Raw genomic sequence first — 22,311 nt, 5'->3', positions numbered from 1 at the left:
TGTGGCTGCTTGTCTATAGAACCTGTCCTGAGTCAGGAATATGTCACTTGGAAACGTGGGGCCCCTGAATCCCTTCCTTCTTCATGTGTTTCAGGCTCGGGATGACATCCTGAATGGTTCTCACCCTGTCTCCTTCGAGAAGGCGTGTGAGTTTGGTGGATTTCAAGCCCAGATACAGTTTGGACCTCACGTGGAGCATAAACACAAACCTGGATTCTTAGAGTAAGTGCCCCTCCATTGTTTTTCTTTCCCCTCTTTCCCCCTGTTTACTTTTGAGGAGGAACCCAAGAGGCACCTCCTTGTCCCAATTGGTTGTATGAATTGACTTTCATTCAGCTGAGTTTGGGACCCAAAATGCAGACTGTTGTTGGTATAGTAAGATATATAAAATTACAGACTTGGGATTGTCAGTATTGTCCATTCTTCTTCCCCACAGTAGACCATTCTTTCTTTGCTGGAGAGTCTGTGATACCTGGCCAGTTGGTTCCCACACCCAGCTCTTTTAAGATGTTAGAACCCCAAACAGGATAATGGCTAAGCTATCTCTCCAGCCTAGGTTTGAATTCTTTATTAGAATCTTAAGAGTTCTTGGTCGCTTTGGGAGCACAGTGTACACATGAATTCCTGGTTGTGGCCTTGTCTCTCTTTTCTAGAAGGCCGGGGTGGTTTCTTTTCTCTAGCTCTGTATTCTGGTGCCTACATAAGAAAGGTGACTTTACAGTTTCACTGTGGCCATGCAGAACAGGGGCCCTTGGCTTCACCCTCTTGAAAACACCCTACTGGGCAGGCTGCCGCTTGCCTGAGGTGAGGTTGCCGTTGCCTTGGCATGGATCTGAACTTTCCTAGGGCTTTATGTATTGCTTCCTTTGATGCTGTTTCTTATCTGTTGCCCTCCTTCTCCTTTTCCCGCTCTAATTCCATTAGTGTGATGCATTTGGATGAGGATAACAATAATCTACCATTCTCATCAGTGTCCAGGTCACCTAGAATTTATAACCTGTAGGGAGGTGGGGTGAGAAGCTTATGCGAATTCCGCCAGAGGAAGATCTTGGGCCATCTCAAGATGCCTTCAGCGGGTCATCTGTAGTGCTGGGGGTGGCTTGAGGGGTGAGGGTAAGGCAAGCATTTTGGACCTTCATGTTCTCTTTGGTAAAAGGTTGGAAGCAGCTTGTGCCCTTGAGAAAAAAAGAAAAAAAGAAAGAAAGCCCAACTTTTCTCTTGAGCTCAGGCAATGTCAGATAGCACACCTTGCTATGTGGTCCAAACTGAGCTGTTAAAGAAAAGACACTACAACACTAGTTTGAGTTAATGAACCCCAGGAGCTTTTGCAATGCGATGCTTTATGCTCTAATATGCATTCAGCAACTTTGAGTCTGAGGTGGCCTTGAACAGTTCCTGTTATGATAGTCCCCGTTTCCCAGATAAGTTGTCTGGCCAAGTGCTCCTCTGGGCCCTGTTCTCCACGGGCAGACTGGCTGCCTTCTGTAGGGACCCTGGGGAGATGTGCCCTTCTGTTCTGTGACACTGTGTGCCTTGCTACAGGCACCATGCTTGTGTTCTTCTCGTGGATTTCACATTCACAAATTCAAACCTCACACTCGGTCAGTCTCTCAGCTGACCTCTGCTTCCACGGTGACTGCAGATGAACCGGAGAAAGTGGAAGGCAGATTAATGAGACAAAGACACTGTAAGTCAAATACGTCACTCGCTTTAGGCTTTCATAGCTAGAGCCTTGTTAGCCTCCTTGAGGCCATGTGTTCTGTCACCCAGATTGTGACGGGTGTTCCTTTCCTTTTCGATAGCCACTTGCACGGCAGTCAGTCTAGCGTTGGTCTGACAGATGTCACTGCAGACTGGTCCTGCTGTAAGCTGCATGGTCACACCAACCAAAATGTCTGGGCCATCTGACCATCTAACAGCCAATGTTAGGTGGTTGTATTGTTTTGGACATTCTCTTCCCTAGATGAAGCCTGCGTCTCTCAATAGTTTGTGTCCCCTTGCTCAGATTCTATATTAAAACAAACTCGTTATGCCTGGTAGCAATTATTTCTCCTCTTGCATTTGATTTACTTTTTAATTAGACCAGATCTAGTCTAGGTAATGAAGCTTTTTCATTTACTGTAGATACTTAATTGTGCATGTTCTTGTTTCTACTGTATTAGTGAAGACTGCTGAGGAGGTGGGCCCCCTCTTAATTAAAACACACCTGCAGGGCCACACTTCTGATTTGTAGATTGAATGTTGGATCCTAGTTTTGCTTATGCTATCCCTGGTGACTGGCTAGACCTACGTTAGGAGACTTGGTAACTTTCTGTCTCTCTCTCTTTCTCTCTCTCTCTCTCTCTCTCTCTCTCTCTTTCTTGTTCTTTCTTTTCCTTTTCCTTTTCCTTTGTTCCATGTAGCTTTCCTCCCTGCTTTTCACCCAAACAATTAAGAGTTTGCAAACTTAACATTGGGAAGGGTGGACTTGTAAGGGGGCCAGGATGAACAGAGTCACTGGGAATTTCAGCCATGTAATGGGTGAACAAGATGTGAAGGGGTGTGCATAACAAGCGCATTTATTATAATTTTTAAAAAGTTTTTTTCTAGCACTGGTGTTTAATATCAGCACACTCAGGACATTTTCATGATAGCGTCTTCTGACTCGCCTGCAAGCTTTTCAGTGATTTCTAGACTCAGCACCACATTAGCGAAGATACTGATTTAGAATAACAGAAAACAGTGCCAGGCATGCTGGGACATGCCTGGAATCCCAGCACTTAGGATCATCCCTACAAGTAAGTTAGAGACATGTGGTGGCGGTGCATACCTTTTATCCCAGCATTCGGGAGTCAGAGGCAGGTGGATCTCTGTGAGTTTGAGGACAGCCTGGTCTACAAGACCAAGACCAGGACAGCCAGGACTTGTACACAGAGAAACCCTATCTTGAACCTCCCACCCACCCAAAAAAAGGCAAGGTTGCAAGTTGGAGATCAGCCTGGAATAAGAAAGTTTTAGGCAAGCTTATATTACATAGCAAGATTCTGCATCAAGAAAGGAGAGAAGGGGAAAGAAAGGAAAGAAGAAAATGGGCTGGCAAGATGACACATTAGGTAAAGACATGGTCCACAGAAGTCTGACACCTGAATAAAATCATCAGAACTCACATACCACACACACACACACCCCACATGCACATACCACATGCACATACCACATACACCATGTACACATACCACACACACATTTCTAAATTAAAAAAAAAAGTAAAAATCAGAGACAAAAGTTCTTCATGCTTTCAGGTGTATACAGATTACTTAACATCTACTCTGTAGATGGTGGGGTGTGTGAGGGAAGTGCCACAGAGAGACAGACAGAACCAGGTCCAGAATAGTCAAGAGCTGGAAGCCAGAGTAACCCTGGGTTTCTCCATTTGAGTTTCCTAAGCTTTATCTACAGGTAGATTTCCTTATGTCACCCGCAGAGAACTCCAGGAAGGGACAGTATGTCGGAGCCTGAGGAAACTACCACCGGCCATCTAAGGGTCGTGGGCTTGCTTTATGCTTTTCTGTTTAGACCATGCTCGTAGGCAACATGCCATGTGACTGGAGAAAGCAGTCAGAAGTTGAGAGTACCGTGGCTGCCCTTGCAGAGGGACCTGGGTTAGTTCCCAGCAACCTCATGGCAACTGACAATCATTTGTACCTCCATTTCCAACTGTGCGCACACGTGCGCGCGCGTGCACACACACACACACACACACACATTCCTAAATATAACCTGCTCAGTCCATATAATATTATTTATTTGTATGTATGTTTTTCATGGCTGACTGTTTGTTTTAAAAACAAAACAACAGCATTGTCCTTTAATTCACCGAAGACTGGCATATTTGTGTATGAAGTTGCAGCAGTGTAGACAAGACAGAATGACACCGCATACTAATTCTTTGATGATTCCTTAAGTCTACCTTGTCTGCTCTTTACATTTTATTTTTGATATTTATATCTCTGTGCATGCTTCTGTGCTTATGTGTGGGTGGGAGTGAGGCCAGAAAAATACGTCTGTCTTGGGGTTGAAGTCACAGGATCTTGTCAGCCACTTGATGGAAGTGCTGAGATCTGAACTCTAGGCCTCATGATAGAGCAGTCAGTGCTGTTAACACAGCGGCGTCTCTATGCCATTAATTGTAGGGTGGTCTGCATTAATACTGAGTGTGAACTGTTTCTAGAAAGGTGGGGAGACTATGGTGCAGGAGCTGGTGCTGCTGAAAGAGACTGACCCAACACAGGCCAATTTAAAGAAGAAATAACTCCTAAATCAGCAGCAACACAAAACATGTAATCAAGACTCCCTCCATGACCCTTAGAAGCCCGTGGAAAATGTTAAGGAGTGTTGAGTAAGAGCCTCCCATAGGCCTTTAGTGTTGGTGAAGATGAGGGTTACTGATGAACTTGAGACATTAGATCGTCTGTTGTAGGTGGGACTTGAATGACGGTAACACTAGGAGATGAGCGTGTAAAGTGTTCACTACGTGAATCTTCAACATCTTAATGTGTCTGAAGTTGTTCATAACCAAGTTATTGAGGGGGTGCTGATGTTTAAGAGCCTGGTGTTCAGTCCCCAGAATTGGCAAAATTACGGAAAATGGAGACTGGGGCTTTAGCTCAGGTGGTAGTGCTTGTCTAGACACCTCATATCCCAGACCTTTAGGGGTGGAGGAGGGGGACCAGGGTCAAGGACATTCTCAGTTACAAAATGTTTGCAACTACAAGCAAATGGTTTTTCATAGTGTATTTGTTCTTATTTTATGTGTGTGAATATTTTGCTTGTTTGTGTATATGTATATCCCAGCATGGTAGCTGAGGAGGACCAGAAGAGGACATCAGACCCCCCAAGAACTGGAGTTACAGATGGCTGTGAGCTACCATTCAGGTGCTGGGACTCGAACCCCAGTTCTATGCAAGAGCAGAAAGTGCCTTACTGCTGAGCCATCTCTCTAGCCCCAAGTGATCTCGAAAATAGAAAAGGCACGGGGTGTCACATTTCAGAATGTTTGAGAACACCAGTGACTTCTTAGAGGAAGCAAGACATCCCAGAATGTGCTTCTTTGTGTTTAAAACACACCCACAAGGAAAAACCAGATGTTATTATTCATAGCTACAGGGAGGCATAGAGTATGTTAAAATATTTGTGAGAACTAACTCCAAGAAAGTAGCTACTATTAGAGACATCAAGAAGGAACCAGGTTTGATGGCATGTGCCTGTAAACTCAGGACTCAGAAAGGGTCATCTTTGGCTACTTAATGAGTTCAAGGCTAGCTTGGGCTACATGAGACCCTGTCTTAAAAAGAAGAGCTTAGTGCGTAAGGATACTTGCTGCACAAGCACAAAGACCTGAGTTCAAGTCCACAGCTACCTTGTGGCCACCTGAGACAGGAGGATACCTGTAGGCTGCCAATCTAGCCCCAGGTTTCTTTAGAGACACTTACTATCAAGGCAATAGGACACAGAGTAACAGAACGGGATACACCTGTGCTTGTGACACAGTGACAATACACAAACACTCAGTAAATCAAACGTGGTACCGTTAACATGGACTTCTTCATGGCAGGTTTTCTTAGTTACAGTTTCTGTTGCTGTGAAGAAACACCATAACCATGGCAACTCTTATAAAAGAAAACAGTTAATTGGGGCTGACTTACAGTTTCACAGGTTTAGTCCAAGATCATCATGGTGGGACATGGAGTCATGCAGGCAGACATGGAGCTGGAGAAGGATCTGAAAGTTCTGTATCTTGATCTGCAAGCAGCAGCAGAAGTCTGTGTCCCAGTAGCCATACTTGAGCTTATAAGACCTCAAAGCCTGCCTTCACGGTGACACACTTTCTCTAAGGAGGCCGCACCTACTTCATAAGGCCACACCTCCTAATAGCGCCATTCCCTGTGGGCAAAGGATTCAGACACATGAGTCTATGGGGGTTGTACCTTTCCAGACCACCACACGGGTATATAAATAATGGAAAATAAACTTTTTATGATATCAAGTATTACCCAGTTAGCGTCAAGTTTCAAAAGATAGTTGCTTAGTCTGGCTCTGAAATGGGAACCTGTCCTCACACAGGATGGAGCTAGAGCAGGTTGCTAGGTGTTCACACCAGGCCCAAAGGTTCTGTGTGTCTGTGTAAAGGTAGTGTCTCTTAGTGGAGGGCGGGCAGGCAGGGAACAGGCAGAGGAAGACTCTGACCATGGCTACTGGCGCCTCTGCTTCCTGGGGCGTCATTCCAATCAAGTTTTTACCGAAAGAACAAAGCAATCCCAGAGATGAATCTGGGTTCTGAAAGAATTCTGAGTGGACTTGGAAAATTTCCCCCACAAACTCTAGGTAATTCTACTGTCAACAAGCAAAGCTCTCGGCACAGTAGGAGGCCGGAATCAGTTTTTAAGCTGGTGCCAGTTCAAACAGTCCTCCCCCTCCCGAGCTGCTGTGCTTTTGTGGAATCTTTGGCTAGAGCCTGTGCTTTCAGACTGATCATGAAGGAGACCTTCCAACCTGGGCTTTTTTTCTTCAGATGTGGCTTGCCCCCTGCACCCCACCATCTCTGTCCCGCTGTATTAAGAGTAAACTGTGCTAAGAGACAACTGTCTACATGAGTGTTCCCTGTTGCTTATACCTATTTGTGGGTCTCACAGCCCAGAGCTCTCCTCTCAGGGTGGTTAAATGAGGACTAGTGACACCCTCAGTGTCTGTTCCTTGTCCAGCCTCCAGGCCCTGCTCACCTGCCTTATGACATTCCAACTCACGAACACAACAAACCAGCAAGATCTGGATTAATCCAGCCCCGTGCTGACTCTTGAGTTCCAGGGTAGTGGCCTGGGCTGCCTGGGCTGGCTGTACAAGGATGTTTGAACTAGTTTGGGATGGCAGAACCACTGCGAGGGTAAAATAAATTTTCAAACCCAGTTCCTGTGCTTCTTCCAGGCTGCTGTGATTAATGGGTCCCTTCCACACTTCAGGGATTGTCCACGTGCTAGACTTAACAAGAGGGGTCTTTTGGATGCTGTGAGGCCATCAGGATCATGTAGATGGGACCTCAGGATACATTCAGGGCCCTTGTACAGACGAGGTATCCAGTTAGTATATTCATCACCTGGGTGATGACTCAGTGTCCCTCCACTCTGGAGGGCACAACCCTCTCCTGATGACTGAACATAGGGTCACCTTGGTGTCACATGCTCTGGGCTGCAGAACTATGAGACACAAGTTTCTGCTATTTATAAATGTCTCCAGCTATGTTTGCAGATGGGCCCATGTGCCTTTCTCACCCTCATCTTAAGATGGTCACTTTCTGTGGCCGCTCCAGGCATTTCCAGCTCACCCAGGGCTTCCTTCAAGCCATGGTCTTGCCGCAGGCCACCAGAGCTTACCCAGGACTCTCAGCCACACAAACATTTTCATCTTGAAATCTGGAGTCAAGTCCAAGTCTTTTGGTTTGTAATTTGAGATGACTGCCCAGGGCTTGTGGTGCCTCTGCCTCACTCAGAACCAGAGCTTGCTGAAATATGCCACTGAGCTGAACCCCTTAGCAGGTCCCAGGGAGGCTGAAAGTTGACGTTCCTAGCAGGTTCCTAGCTGGTTGCTGATGCTGTTGATTCAGGGACCAAACTGCAAAGTGTCTAGGATGCCAGCTAGAGATGCTGTTGTTGTTATTTGGTGACTCAACGTAACGACTGAAGTGAAAACGAAGCTGGTTTTCTGTGTCCTTTTGGTGGTGCTGCTACATTCCTGCCACTTCACGCTCCTGTAGCCTCTGCCAGGGGGACACTTCAGAGCTCTGTATGTCCCCTTTCAGCCCTCACTTCTTGTAAATTGGGCACATTCTTGTCAGTAAATGTAAGCTATAACAATCCTCTTTGGTCTTCAGGTGATTTAAAGCCAGTGTGGAGGTGGCTGTTGCCCCTTTGGTGGCAATTCTGGGACATGTGGGGACAGTAAACATTGTCCCCAGCAGTAGCAGCTTCCCTACCCATTCTCAGTGTATTGTCACACCAGGGACTCCTCTGTTGGAATTGCTGGTTCAGGCAGCTTCAATTTTACATAAGAAAATGGGGTTTTAGTAAATGTATGAGAAAATAGGAATCAGCCTTTAAGGAGACCCTGCCCGTTTGATAACATGGATGAACCTGAAGACATGTCAATGAAATAAGCAAGACGGAGAAATTGAAACACTGCATGTGAAGGAGGGAAATATAACTCATTGGCAGAACACCTGCCTGTCGTGTGCAAGGCCTGGCTTTGTTCCTCAGATGGAGGGAAGGGGAAAAGGAGAAGAGATGGGGGCCAGGGGAGAAAGAGAAAGCAGATAGAATCAGCAGCAAGATGGAGGGAAGATGGAAGTCAAAGAGCAGTTTCAGTTCTGTGGACAAATGACTGAAGAGCAAAGGACCCTAGTTAATATGTCTCCTGGAAATCTGCTAAAAAAAAATTTTTAGCTGCTTCATCCCTGACATGCACCGACATTGTGAGGCGATAGATATACTAGTTTGCTTGACTATGGTAATTCTTTCAATATGTCTGTGTCTATCAAACATATTATATACCTTCAAATATAAACAATAAAAGTAATATTGCAAGTACCCCATAAAAGGAAAGAACTTGAGTTTTAGTGAACATCTGGGTTTGAGACCAGGTCTGGTTTTCTTCCAAATCACTCATCTCTGATTCCAGCAGCGTCTGGGCACTTTAAAAAAGAAATCAGCTGGTACCGTGTCACCCTATGTGTGTGGTTGGTGTCTTCTCTCCGTTTCCTCCCTCCCCTCCCCTCCCCTCCCCTCCCCTCCCCTCCCCTCCCCTCCCCTCCCCTCCCCTCCCCTCCCCTCCCCTTCCCTTCCCCTGTAGGCATTGGAATTCTGATCTCATAGAGTGCCATGAGATTAAAGGGTAGGTTGAAGGTGTTGAGTGTGCAGTGGTATAGTCAGTGTCTCTGGAACCCACAAGGAATGAGTTGGAACCAGGCACTGTGACCTTGGGTGACTCATTCCCAATGGGATTCTTTTCTCCTAGGGCCTTGGTCAGAAAGTCTCTTCCTAACCCATGTAAAAGTAGAAGAGAACAGATATCTCACACATGTGTGCCCATACACACATAATGGACATGTACATATAATCATCATGACATATTAAATGATAATAATAAAATTTAAATAGTAAGTCAACATTTTGGTTCATATTTCTTTTGTTCATTTCGTCTTAAGCTATATCTCACTAGGGATGTATAGTCAAAGGACTTTTTTCCAAAATTACTTGGAGTTGTTATTTTTCTGATGGCAATAGTGTCAACACAATATACTTTCTTAAAGTTTGTACCAATGTACTTTAGATTTTTAGCTATTTCTCGGAGATTTTGTGTGTTCCACAATGAAAAACCCTAAAACAAGGTATTTTGACTAACCTGGTTTCATCTGACCCATTCTTGTTTTCCTTCTTCTTCTTGGGGAAAATATTTTTCATTAGTATTAGACTTAGTCTCCCATGATTTCCTTAAAAAATATAATTGTTTTCATAATTTTGAAATAAAATGTTTTTACAGTAAAAATACTATATTCTGTGTCTTGAAAAGGGGTGCACACTGTAGCTGTATGTGTTGGCAGCATTTGTCTTTCCACTTGACATTGCATGCTGTACCTTCCTCCTTTAATAAATCAGTTGACCCCACCCCCCTTGGGGGTGTCTTTTTTAAGTGCATCCTGGGATGCTACCTCCTGCTATTGTACCATGAGGTGCTGGGAGTGTTGGTGACCTATCTGAGAGTTTTACTAGCAGTCTCTGCTTCTCCACAGAGTGTGGTAAATGCTGTCTTTCCCCTCTCCCTCTGTCCCTCAGTCTAAAGGAATTCCTACCGAAAGAATACATCAAGCAGAGAGGAGCCGAGAAGCGGATATTTCAGGTATTGGCAATGTACAGAACTTCCTTCTTCCCCTTCCCCTTCGTCCTCATCCATTCTCCAGAGGCACATCACACACGCGGTAGTCTGGTGCCCCATGCATGTATTCTTCTATAATGAATGATCTGTGAGTCAGGAGGATAGAGGCTGACAGCTCTACTTTGGATAGATTTATTATCTTAATTCATACTTTCTTGCTAAAGGTTACTTAGCTCTTCTGAGAAAAAACGTGCATGCATTTAATTTCAAAGGCATTATGCTGGTAACATTGAAACAAGGTGATGGGCCATTAAGCTGCTTTGGGAAAGACACAAAGAACTCCTTTGTCCTGAGATTTGGTTTTTTTGAAGCTAGAATTGGGGAGCTTGGGCCTTTCGAAAATCTCGGATTATTTTTAAAGTCAGTGACTTGTCCATCATAGACAGTCAACAAGAAAAGCCAAACTATCCGCATGACCTTGAAACATTCTAGTAATCCAAGCTCTCGGTCTTCTTTGATTTTGAAATAGAAACAGAAGCTTAAATATAAATTGTGTGTATATGAAATATTTTTATTCAGTATCTTTTCTAAACACAAATAATGTTCAGACATGCATGTGCCTTGCTCCATAGAAAACATACATTCTGAATCTATGGTAGAAGGACACCTACCTGTCCTGAGAGGGACATCTTTCTTGCTATCGCTTAAAATATGAACCCTGGGCCCTTTCGGGTATTGGGTCCTCTGAGGATGCAGTTGTCTTTGGGGCAGCTACTCCTGCCATGCTGGACATGGACATGGATCCTTGCACTCTGCTGTGACCTACATAGGAAGCCCTGCACTTAAACCTCCCACAGGCTCAGTGTCATGAAGGAGCGGGAGAGATCTGATGCAGAAATGTCACCACTCCTGGTCCCTGGGCACTTTACCTGTAGGGACCTCCTCTCACTGAGTCTAGCTGATAGCTGTCTACAATAACCGATCTCCACCCCACGCCCACTGTTGCTTTTGCAGGAGCATAAAAACTGCGGGGAGATGAGTGAAATAGAAGCCAAGGTCAAGTATGTCAAACACGCCCGGTCCCTGCGGACATATGGAGTGTCCTTTTTCCTGGTGAAGGTGAGTGGCTGGGGTTGGAGGGGTGCAGTTTACCTAAAGCAGATGTGGCATCTGGCTGATCGTGACCCAAATCTACCCGTAGCACGTGAACACCAGGCTAGTGTGTGAGCCTCCTAACAACTCTGCCTTGCTCCTGTCCCAAAGGAGCAGTCTTGGTGCTGCTCTTCTGGCCTTCCTGGAGGTCAGCGGACTCACAGCCCTAGAGTCCTCTAAATAAGTGATCAGGGTTGACCACTGACAAACAAATTGAATTTGTGTCACATGGCATCCTTAATTTGTCCCAGTCCTGAAACTGACCCTTTGTTAAAAAGAACCAAACTCTTTGCAGTATCCTTTGAGGGTTTGAGGGTCATAGAGTGCCTTGTTCTCTCCAATTCCCTGCAGGTATTCTAACAATGCTGTGGCCAGCCTCCTCTTGTGAGGAAGCTAGATCTTTCTGTCTGTCTGTCTGTCTGTCTGTCTGCCTGCCTGCCTGTCTCCCTCCCTCCCTCCCTCCCTAGAGACAAAATCTCTTAAAATGTTTGTTTGTTGAGCCAGGTATGATGGCTGTAATTCCAGATCTTGGGAAAGAAAGGATGATCCAGAGTTTTGGGTCATCCCTTACTATGTAGTGTGACCTGATTCTCTCCATTATGTATAAATGTTATGTTGTTGTTGTAGTAGGATCATGTATCCTATAGTTTTTGTTTTATATATGCTGAATGATTTACTTCCATAAAATCTTGTTTTCCTACAAAGTTTGTGTGTGTGTGTGTGTGTGTGTGTGTGTGTGTGTGTACCATGTGCCATGTGCATGAAGTACCTTTGGAGGTCAGGTTAGGATGTCTGATTCCTTGAAACGGAAGCTATGGTTTAGCTGCCATGTGGGTGCTGGGAACCAACCTCTGTTCTTTTGCAAGAGCAGCAAATGCTGTTAGCCACTGAGCCATCTCTCCTATCCCACAATCCCACAAAATGATTTTTACATATTGTAATACATTTCTTGGATGTTCCATACTTTGTTTGTATGAAGTCTTCTGTTGTTGGAACCTGGGATCTTTCTAGCCTTTCAGCAAGAAAAACTCTATTTGTGTTTTTTGTGACCAAATTATTACACACACTTAAAAATTTTAAAACACAGAGTTTCTAGAGGCAGGCTGTGTCAAAGTTTTAAGCCTCTGGATGGGTAGGTATTTACGTATTCTCTTTTATAAAGGGTTGTCGTTTTTTAAGGGGTGTGTGTCTGTATGTGTGTCTGTGTGTGTGTGTGTGTGTCTGTGTGTGTGTGTGTGTGTGTGCATGCGCGCTTGCAGATGTTAATAAATTGCCTGTGGAGACCAGCCCCATCAGATTCCCTGGAGCTGAATTCACAGGTAGCTCTCAACCCCTTGAGCTGGGTTCCGAGAGGCAGACTCAGGCCTTCTGCAAGAGTAGTGCATGCCCTTCACTGCCGAGCATCTCTGTGGCCTCGGGCTGGACCATTTTTAACTTCCATTAGTTATGAATTAATTCCTTTCGTACCTTCTTCAGTTCTGAGAATTAATTTTAAAATATTGCTTGACATAAATGAAATTTTATTTCCTCAGTTTTTATTCTTAGAACTACTGTCTGTACTATATTTTGGGGAGGTATTTTGTTTGTTCATTCGTTTGGTTTTGCTGATGTATAAGAACGCTTCACAGAGAGCCAAGGGCACATGTCTAGCGTATGGCATATACCCTGCAAGCATTTGTTCTCCAGCCCTTCACTTCCTGATCTTTCTTTCCGTGAGACTTCCTTCTTGTGACTTTCCTCTGTCCCTCTGTCTTTGTGTCTCCCCATCCTGTGTGCTAGAGTGCGCTCTCTCTCTGCCTCTCTCTCTCTCCCTTTTCCTTTCCCTCTCCTCTCCCTCTCTCATCCTCCCTCCCTCCACCTCATCTGTGTGTGTGTTGTGTTAAAGCACTTTCTCTTTTCCTTTATTCTTATCTCCATGTTTTTGCTGGAACAACACTTCTTACCCAGAAATCTCAAAAAAAAAAAATACCCACCTGGCAGGGGGTGGGGGGTAGCGCATGCCTTTAATCCCAGCACTGAGAGGCAGAGGCATGCAGATCTCTGTGAGTTTGAGGCCCACCTGGTCTACAATAGCTAATTCCAGGAAAGGCTTCAAAGCTACAGAGAAACCCTGTCTCAGGAAAAAAATAAAATCGCACCTGTGTTCTTTCTAAATCATTAACAAGTCAAAAGGTTTAGCATAAGTATGAAGAAAGAATCAATTATTTTAATGGATAATGTTATATTTTTAAAAAACTATTAAATTAATCATTAATGCCGTTTTTAGAATCACCTGTAGCCCCAGCACTTAGGAAGCCGAGATAGGATGCTTACCATGCGTTCCAGCCCAGCCTGGGCCCTATATCAAAGAAACAAGACTGGGGATGGAGGTGGGAGAGATGTGCTCGTTATCCATTGTGTGCCTGTAAGAAACTGCATAGCACCGCAGCATGTACAGTGAATATACACAGTGACTAATCTTCAAATGCTAAGTAACGCCCTAAAAACAATGCCACAAAGACTTGAGACCTGTGGCTGTGCAAAAGCAAGGGCTGGGAGTAGAAGTGGATTGCAGGGATGTGTTTAAAGGGGAAGAATCTCTCCCTCTGTAGAGGAAGAAGATCCTAATTGGGCCATTTGGGTTCACTCTAAGGGTTTGAATTATACAGTACCTCTCTTTGAATTTTTTGCCTGCCCACATACATCCTGGGATGATAATACTTGGATTTCACCTCCCAGTCTCTTCCTGGGTGTCTCACCAGTTCAGTCCCTTCTTTATGATAGTTTTGGAACAGCTCCTCCTGCTGAATAGTGTTCCTATACAGGACGCTGCACACTTTTATGAATCTCTCCAGTGTCCCGGTGTCCTCCTGCTTCCTCCCTTTTTCTCAGTGAGTTATTCACCTGGCTTTTCTAAAAGCCATACCCAGTTTGTAAACAAATTGCAGGTAAAAACACATTTAAAAACTGTGTGTTCTAGAAAGGCTGATGACTCCTGGCTTCCCTCTTTCCAGGAGAAAATGAAAGGCAAGAACAAGCTGGTTCCCCGCCTCCTGGGCATCACCAAGGATTCCGTCATGCGGGTGGATGAGAAGACCAAGGAGGTGCTGCAGGAGTGGCCGCTCACCACGGTCAAGCGCTGGGCAGCCTCACCCAAGAGCTTCACACTGGTAGGGATAGCAAGACCCCGAGAGAACTGATCTATGTGGTCCTAGGTAATACTGGAGGGCAGCCTGTGGGTACAGCTGGTCTTAAAGGGCTAGCGTAGAGGGAGAAGGTGGTGCAGTCTATGGGCATAGAAGGCCCTGGAGCAGAAGTAAGGGGCTGAGCAGCTCTGGGATTCTCTGTGTACCACTTCTCTCATGTCCTATCCAAGTCCTCTTGGAGTTCATTGACTGCAAGGTGATGCTCACCAGGACGCTCAACCATGTGCTCCTGTCCTGAAAGGGAACTTGTAACGCTAAGGCTCATGTGTGAGTCCTCCTCAGAATTGCACTATTGTGCTGAGGAGCCCAACTGCCTAAGGCTCATGTGTGAGTCCTCCTCAGAATTGCACTATTGTGCTGAGGAGCCCAACTGCCTAGAAAGAATACAGGCTGTACGTAAACATTGTATAAATCTGGGGTATTACTAAAACTTTACAATGTCACTTCCTAGTTCCGTGGCCTTGTTCAAGTTACCTCTTCTCCTGAGCCCTGATTTCCCCAGCTTAAATAGTAGTGACAGCTTCACAGTTTCTGGCATTGGGTGAGATGATAAAACAGTATGAAATTCATAGAAAGTAGATGACTGTTCCAGGCTTTTTGACCTCTACTCTGCCTCTCAACTTCAAACATTGCTTTTATCAGAATCTAACTATGTAGCCATCTGGGGACACATTTACATGTGAATCTTGAAAATGCAGGTAGCTTGCCAAGCAAGTTGAGCAAGAAGAAAAATAAAACAGTACTAGAAGTTGTTAACTGCAGACTAAAGTCTTTGGAATCTACATTTCCATGTAGACGTTGTAAAATAAGACATTTTAAAAAGTATAAAGGAGTTTGGGAAGAATGATTGGTTACTGTTCTTGTTTCATTTCTGTTGCTCTGATAAAATAACCTTGACCCAAAGCAACTTCAGTCCATTGTTGCAGGCAAGTCCAGGCAGGAACTTAAAGCAAGACATCCAGAGGCAAGAGCAGAAAGAGAATAAACACAATAAACACGTGGAACCTTAATTACTTGCTCTTGATCATTGCTTCCTCCCTCGCACTGTTCAGGAACCTCTCTGTCTAGGGAATGGTGCTGCCCACAATGGTCTGGGTCTTCCTGTATCAGTTAACAGTCAAGACAGTTCCCCACTGACATGCTCACAGACCAATTCAGTCTTGATGACTTCCCAGTTGAAACTGTGTCAAGTTGGCAGTTAAAACATATTTGGGGATAGAGAGACTTGCAGAGGACCCAGGTTCAATTCCCAGCACCCACATGGTCGTTCACAAGCATGGCTAACTACAGTCCTGGAAGATCTGATGCCGCCTTCTGAACGTCGTGGACACAAAGCATTCACATGGTGTACATGCGTACGTGCAGGCTAACCTCACACACACAGTAACATGAATAAATCTTGAAAAATGTTTAAAACAAGATAAATAAAAAAACAAAGTAGCAGAGTCACATAATCTGATCATAGATTGATAGGCCCAGATGAGTTGAAAGGAACCCTTAGAGTCTTCACCTTGTGTAGTCAGCTGTGGCTGGAGGGACCACACAGTCCCCCAAACATGGGTGCATGTTCTCAGAGAGCTGTGTCCTCTTCTTTCATTGTGGGAAGTCATGAGTATTTCTGAGTTTTAAAATTGGTATGCACATAAGTATGATATTTAGGTATACTAGAAGAAATCGCTTAAAGACTTTGGAGTGGTACTCTGGGGAAAGGCATTTAAATTGTAACATCCGTGGTCATTAGCTTGGTTAAGTGTGGTACCTCTGTTCCTGTTAACTGCTAGAAAATCCTTAGCCGCTTCATGAGTAGCAACCACTCTGGGGTGGCTTTCAAGTCTTTAATTATAACAGTGATTTTTTTTCTATTGTTATATCAATGAGGATGATTTATATTTTAAGAAAAAGGAATAGGTAAGTTGGAGACAATTATATTTGTTATATCTCTTTCAATACCATCGGTCTTTCCAAAGAATTCTAGTACTTAAACAAATATTATTTTATTTAAAAAATAGAATATATTTATAACAAGCTATTTAATGGCCTCACCCCAAAGAGAGAATGCATACTGATATTTTCGCCAAGGTGTAAAGTTAGGTCAAGGCTTCTCATATGGCGTTCCTTCTGCCTACTCTGAGCTTTTATTAATGTCCCAGTCTGGGTGCTTTCCTGCTGGTTCTCTGCGATTGATCTCTGCTTTGGTTCTCTCGTGGTCAGTTGTTTGGTGATCTCCCTGTTGTCTTTCTACTATAGATTTTCTGTTGGATTCCATTATGGTCAGAGAACATGCTGGAAAGGCATACAGAGTTCTGTTTTGTTTTGTTTTCCCTTTTAAGATACTATTTTATGTGTATAAATGCTTGCCTGCTGTGGACTATTAGCTGTGTAAAAGTGTGTTACATTTGCTTATGCTGCATTTGTTTAGTTATATAAAGATGTGTCGCTGTTTTACCTTACCTGTCTAAGACACTTGATTGGTCTAATAAAAGGTCCAATAGGTAGGCAGTAGAGGGATAGGTGGGCCTGACAGGCAGCGAGAATAAGTAGGAGAATGAATCTAGGCTCAAGGACAGAAGAGAGGACAAGAGAGAAAGAGGGGGAGACCAGGGCTAGCCAGCCAGTCAGAGTAGGACATATAGAACGAAAGAAAGGTAAAACCCAAAGGCAAAACATAAATGAAGAGGAAGAGATTAAATTAAGTTATAAGAGCTAGTGGGACAGGCATAAGATAAAGTCGATCATTCATGATTAATAATAAGTCTTCGTGTCGTGATTGGGAGCTGGTTGGTGGCCCGAAAGAAAGCCTGCTCCACCTGCCTGCATATGATTGTGCACCTCATATGTGCCTGTTGCTCACCGTGACCAGAAGAGGGCACTAGATACCCTGGAATCACAGATGGTTGTGAACTCCCCTGTGGGTGCTGCAAACCCAACCCAGGTTCTCTGCAAGAGTAGCGAGTGCTCCTAACCACTGAGGCAGCTCTCTAGCCCTTCCCTGTGTTTATTTGTTTGTTTGGGGACAGGTACTCACTATGTGATTTTGGGTGGGCAAGAACTCATTAGTGGACCAGATTCGCAGCCTCTCAAGTGCTGGGAGTTGGTGGGAACCACCCACCCAGCTCACTTTATCTTTCTGGTACAGTCTGGATGTGATGGTTCTCTCTGAGGGCAGGAGGCACTTCTCCATAGTACTTACTATTGTTCTGTGACCTTAATGGGAAGAAGCAGAAGCCACTATGCCTGTGGCACTAAGTGGACAGTGGGGCCACACAGAAATTCACTGTGTTTACTGTTGAAACAAAGTGAACCTTCTCACCTGCCCGGCACTTCTGGGGCCATGACTCTTCAGCTGCTAGTGAACTCCGCCCCCGTGGAGCTGCTTTTCCTGTCTCGCACTCTTGTGGGCTCCACTCTTCTGGTCCCCTGGAAAGAGTAGACTTTTCAGGAACGGCTACTACACGCTGAGGTATACAGGCCTCTCCAGTTCTCTGCTTGAGGATGAGTGGGTTACAAAAGAAAGCCCGAGAGCTCACCACCTTAGATCTCCTTTAGTCCTAAGGGTCCGCTCCTGTCTGTCTACCTTTACAGTTTCTGGAGCCCCTTCCTCCTTTTCATAACTGACATTCATTTAGGTGGAGGGCACACGGAGGTAAGAAGACAACTTGCCAAAGTCAATTCTGTCCTTCCACTGTGGGTTCTAGCAATTGAATTCAGGTCCTGAGGCTTGGCAAGTCCCCAGCTTGTTTGTTTGTTTGTTTGTTTGTTTGTTTGTTTAGAGTCAGTTTTGAGACAGGGGTTCTCTATAGCTTTGGAACTTGTCCTGGAACTAGCTCTTGTAGACCAGGCTGGCCTTGAACTCACAGAGATCCACCTGCTTCTGCCTCCCAAATGCTGGGATTAAAAGTGTGCACCACCAGTGCCCAATTTATTTGTTTTAATACTCACTGTTGAATAAGCTTTTAGAGTTGAGTTTTCCTTTGAGCTGAGAACGGTGAAAAGCGAGCCATGTCCCAGAGCTTTCCGGCTGCTCTCCGAGGCCTGAAGATGCCTGGTGTATCTAATGCAACTGTGTTTCTCCTACTGCTGCTCTTCTAGGATTTTGGAGAGTACCAGGAAAGCTACTACTCAGTACAAACCACAGAGGGGGAGCAAATTTCCCAGCTGATTGCAGGATACATCGACATCATCCTCAAAAAGGTATGCCGTGTTGACAAAGCCCAAAAGGTCAAGGCTCGATGATGGAGCCATATTACGTGAAATCTTTCTTTGAAATGTTTGGTTGACAGATTGAGTCTTCAACATTAAGACTGCTTGTGTATGAGGTCTCTGACCTTGAATCACCTGAACACGTCGAGTTTTGCCACAGTGTGGGTTTGTATCTGCTACTGCTGGATAAGGAACAGCGGTCTGTGTTCTGGTTTGATTTCTCCTGCTGTGACGAGACAGTCTGACCAAAAGCAATGTAAGGGAGGAAAAGGGTTCATCTGGCTTCCACTTCCATGTCGCAGTCTGTCCTGGACAATATGGGTAGGAACTTGAAATTGGGCCTACTTGCTGTCCTATATAAGCAGCCTACCCTCCAACCAGGCATTCACAGCCGAGAAAGGAGAGCAGAAACCATGGAGAGATGTTGCCGATGGCTCGTGCTGTGCCAGCTTCCTTGTGCAGTCCAGGAAATGGGACCACCCAAAGCCGGCTGGGCCCTCCTAAGTCAGTTAGCAATCACAGCATTCTCCTACAGACATACCCCCGGGTCAGATTATTCCAAGGCAGTCCTCAAGTTGAATCAAGGTGATAGTGAAGCTGCTTGGGATGGTCTCTCCTGGTTCCTCACTGTTTCTCTCTAGAAAGCTTTTGGCTTTCCTGACTTTGTAGAAACTGAAAGTGTTCATTGTAGTTTTCCTGAGTTTTTGTTCATGCCCAACATAATGACACCATGTGCCATTGTAGTATATAGAGAATCAGACGTTTTTAAGGCTTCCCAATACAACCCATCCAAACAGCCATATTCCGATAGAGTGTTTTTAAGTGCGCCTGACTTCTTTCTGTGTAAGCAATGATAAACAAGGCTTGATATATTTATATATCAGGTCACGGGTTTCTGCTTTATTTTCATTGGCATCATGCTTTTGTTCTTCACTCACTGACTCTCCAGGACACAAAATTTACAGTGACCTTGAGTATTCTGTTTGTGTCCCCTCACAAGCTCTTTCCGGTGGTCCTGTGCTAAGATTTGCTGATGTTCCTTGTTGTGTCTGTTTTGCCTCCAGAAACAAAGCAAAGATAGATTTGGGCTGGAAGGGGATGAGGAATCAACCATGTTAGAAGAGTCAGTTTCCCCAAAAAAGTAAGTATCCAGGGTACCAGGGATCTGCCTCCTCCTGCGATGAGGTGGTGATGGGGTAGGCAAGGCTTGCTTTTCAGTTACGGCCCCTAGGTGAGCAGTGTGTGTCATGCAGCTGTCCGGTGTGGGCGCTGAGCAGTGCATGGGGACACCTTGCAAGGCATGGTGGCCACCTCCATCTTCAGCAGCAGCCAGTTTTCCTGGGTTATGTTCTGCATTTGCGATATAAATTTTATGGATTGGGTTCTTCCCTCAAGACCTGTAACTTGCCTTCTGTTTGATTCTGTTCTGGCATCTCAGAAGCTTGCCAGTCCACGTGAGGCACTAATGACAGGCCATACTATTCTCACAGGCTGGGAGGCAGCAAAGAGACAGAGCTAACCATTTGCTCTTGGAGCTGGAGAGATGGCTCAGCTGTTAAGAGCACTGGCTGCTTTTACAGAGGACCCGGGTTTGATTCCCAGCAACCACACGGCAACTTTACAATTGCCTGTAACCCCAGTCCCAGGAGCTTCCATGGGCGCTGTGTGCAAGGGGTACGCTAGCATGTATGTAGGTAACACACTCATACATGTAAAATAATACAATTTTCAAAAGAAAAAGAAAATTTTTTCTCATAAGAATTATACCCAGAGCAGACCTGGGGTTTGGTTTTTGGTTTTTCTACCTTCAGGAGTCTGTGTATAAGTCAGGAATAACAATAGTATCACTTCGTTATATTTGGTTTTGATGACAGAATCACATATAATGCACACAAAACATGTACTTTTTTTGTTTGCTATTGTAAAGATCATTGCTATTTTAAATTCAAAACTTGATGAAGCATATTTCTAAATATTCTTTATCAATAAAAACTCATCAGGGTAAGAACCTGAATGATCAGAGAAGCTGCAGCAGCAGAATAGCAGCCAGGCACCTCCTCTCTCCTGTTCCTCCATCCAAGACCCTCTCTAAGCCCCACTCTACTGCTTCCTGTGTCTGTCTATTTGTCCTCAGTCCTCAAAAACCTCTGTGGTTAATTTTAGTCGGCTATTAGCTAGCTCTGCCCTCTAATTCAAAACAAATTTTATTAACATTCTCATGAGTGTCAAAATACAGTCAAAATATCACACAACAACTTGGGGCTGGAAAAACAGTTCAGCTTTTATTAACAATAGCTCCTCTCACAGAGCACCAGAGTTTGATTCCCAGCACCCACATTGGGCTGTTCACAACCACACAGAATTCCGTCTCTAGGGGATCTGACTCCCTCTTTTGGCCTCTACAGGCACCAACACATACCCCCCCCACATACACACACAAACAGACAGACAGACACACACACACACACACACACAATTTTTTAAAAGTGTGTGATTAAGAACTATTAGCTCAATTTATTAATGAGAGAATAGATTTAATAAAAATAAGAAATATCTAGTAAGTGTTACTAACTGAGGAAGCCACACAGATACCCTTGTGTTAAACAGAACTTTGTGATAACTGCTCTTATCTTCATTTTTATTCTGTGTGTCAGCATGCTGTCTCATTTGATCCCAACATGGTTCCCCATAGAAGAGTTGATGTTGCCACCCAAAATTTGTTTCCTCTAAGAACACAGACGGGAGCTAGACTGGCCATGGCATATTTCAGGGCTGCCATGTGTTATGTTAGCCTTGTCTCCTCCGTTCTTGGAATGACTAATGTCCACCAGGTGTATTAAGTTGGTACTCCCCTCCATAGTGAGGTGTTTGTTTGAGCGTCTGTAGCACTTGTATATCCCACAAGTAGAGTCCTGTAAGTGTAGGTGTGCAGAGCGCAAGGGCCCTGCCTGTCTGGGACTTCCTCTACTGCTAGTGCATCATGGGTTTAAGTCCACATGAGTAGGAAGAATGGTCCAGGCACTCTGATCCTTAGACAACTTTTGTATCTTCACATATGGTTGCTGGCTAAGGTACAAGAAAGCAACCTCCAAGTCTCACGCCCTGGTGTCATCTACTCTGAGCTCATATAAACAAATGTTCTATATTTATTTTCTACAATTTTGAACAGATATATCATTTACTTCGATCAGATTCACCCCACATAACCTCCTTCCTCCACCCTTGTGCCCCCTCTGACCCCTTCTTTCCTCAATGAATCTCCCACCTCCTCTCAATTCTTGGTTTAGTGACCTAGTAAGTTTGATTAGGATTGCTTACACAGCACGGATGTGGGAAGCATGGAGAACTCACTAGTGTCTACACCACCAAAGAAAAATGACTTCCCCGCCCTGAACAAAAATCAACTCCCATGAGCGCCTCAGCTCGCACCGGGGCCCCATCCGACCTACTGCATGCCAGAATGCCATAGGGCTCCTTATTGTGCAGCTCTTGTTCAGGTAGCCATGCCTGCTGTGACTCAAGAGTGCAGCAACAATGTCATATCCAGTAGATAGCATTTGCTACACTCCTCCCATCCACTGGCTCCTTTGCATTCTTTCCTCCAGGCTGTTCTCTGAGCCTTGACCCCGACCAAGGGCCAAGGTTAAGTAGCTGTTCTGTTTAGGGTTGAACACTCAAAGATTGCTTGTTCTTAGCACTTTGACCTCTTAGGACTCTTCATTAACCACCGCCTACCTCTGCTCACACTTTTGACTCTCTCTGCTTTTCTATAACTTGGTTAACAGAGATGGTCTGAGATCGTCCCCACCTCTTGGTATAAAATCTCTCCTCCCTCCTCACCTCTACAGGCACACCTGAGTTCCCCAGATTGCCC

At 44.8% G+C, this 22,311-nt stretch overlaps 1 protein-coding gene across 7 annotated transcripts in view; it reads left to right on the top strand.

The window, feature by feature from the left end:
• Tln2 (talin 2) overlaps positions 1-22,311 on the top strand; it is a 406,415-nt gene that overhangs the window by 241,086 nt on the left and 143,018 nt on the right. For all 7 annotated transcript variants that reach the window (XM_087905346.1, XM_087905349.1, XM_087905348.1 and 4 more), the window contains 6 exons: positions 95-222; positions 9,861-9,924; positions 10,915-11,019; positions 14,046-14,201; positions 18,327-18,428; positions 19,502-19,578. In XM_087905346.1, coding sequence (XP_087761472.1) covers positions 95-222; positions 9,861-9,924; positions 10,915-11,019; positions 14,046-14,201; positions 18,327-18,428; positions 19,502-19,578 — 632 coding nt within the window. The remainder of the gene's footprint in view (positions 1-94; positions 223-9,860; positions 9,925-10,914; positions 11,020-14,045; positions 14,202-18,326; positions 18,429-19,501; positions 19,579-22,311) is intronic.

This window comes from Myodes glareolus, chromosome 4 (assembly GCF_982192425.1).
Source record: "Myodes glareolus chromosome 4, mMyoGla1.1, whole genome shotgun sequence".
NCBI lineage: Eukaryota > Metazoa > Chordata > Mammalia > Rodentia > Cricetidae > Myodes > Myodes glareolus.
This window is presented reverse-complemented; position numbering and strand designations above follow the sequence as displayed.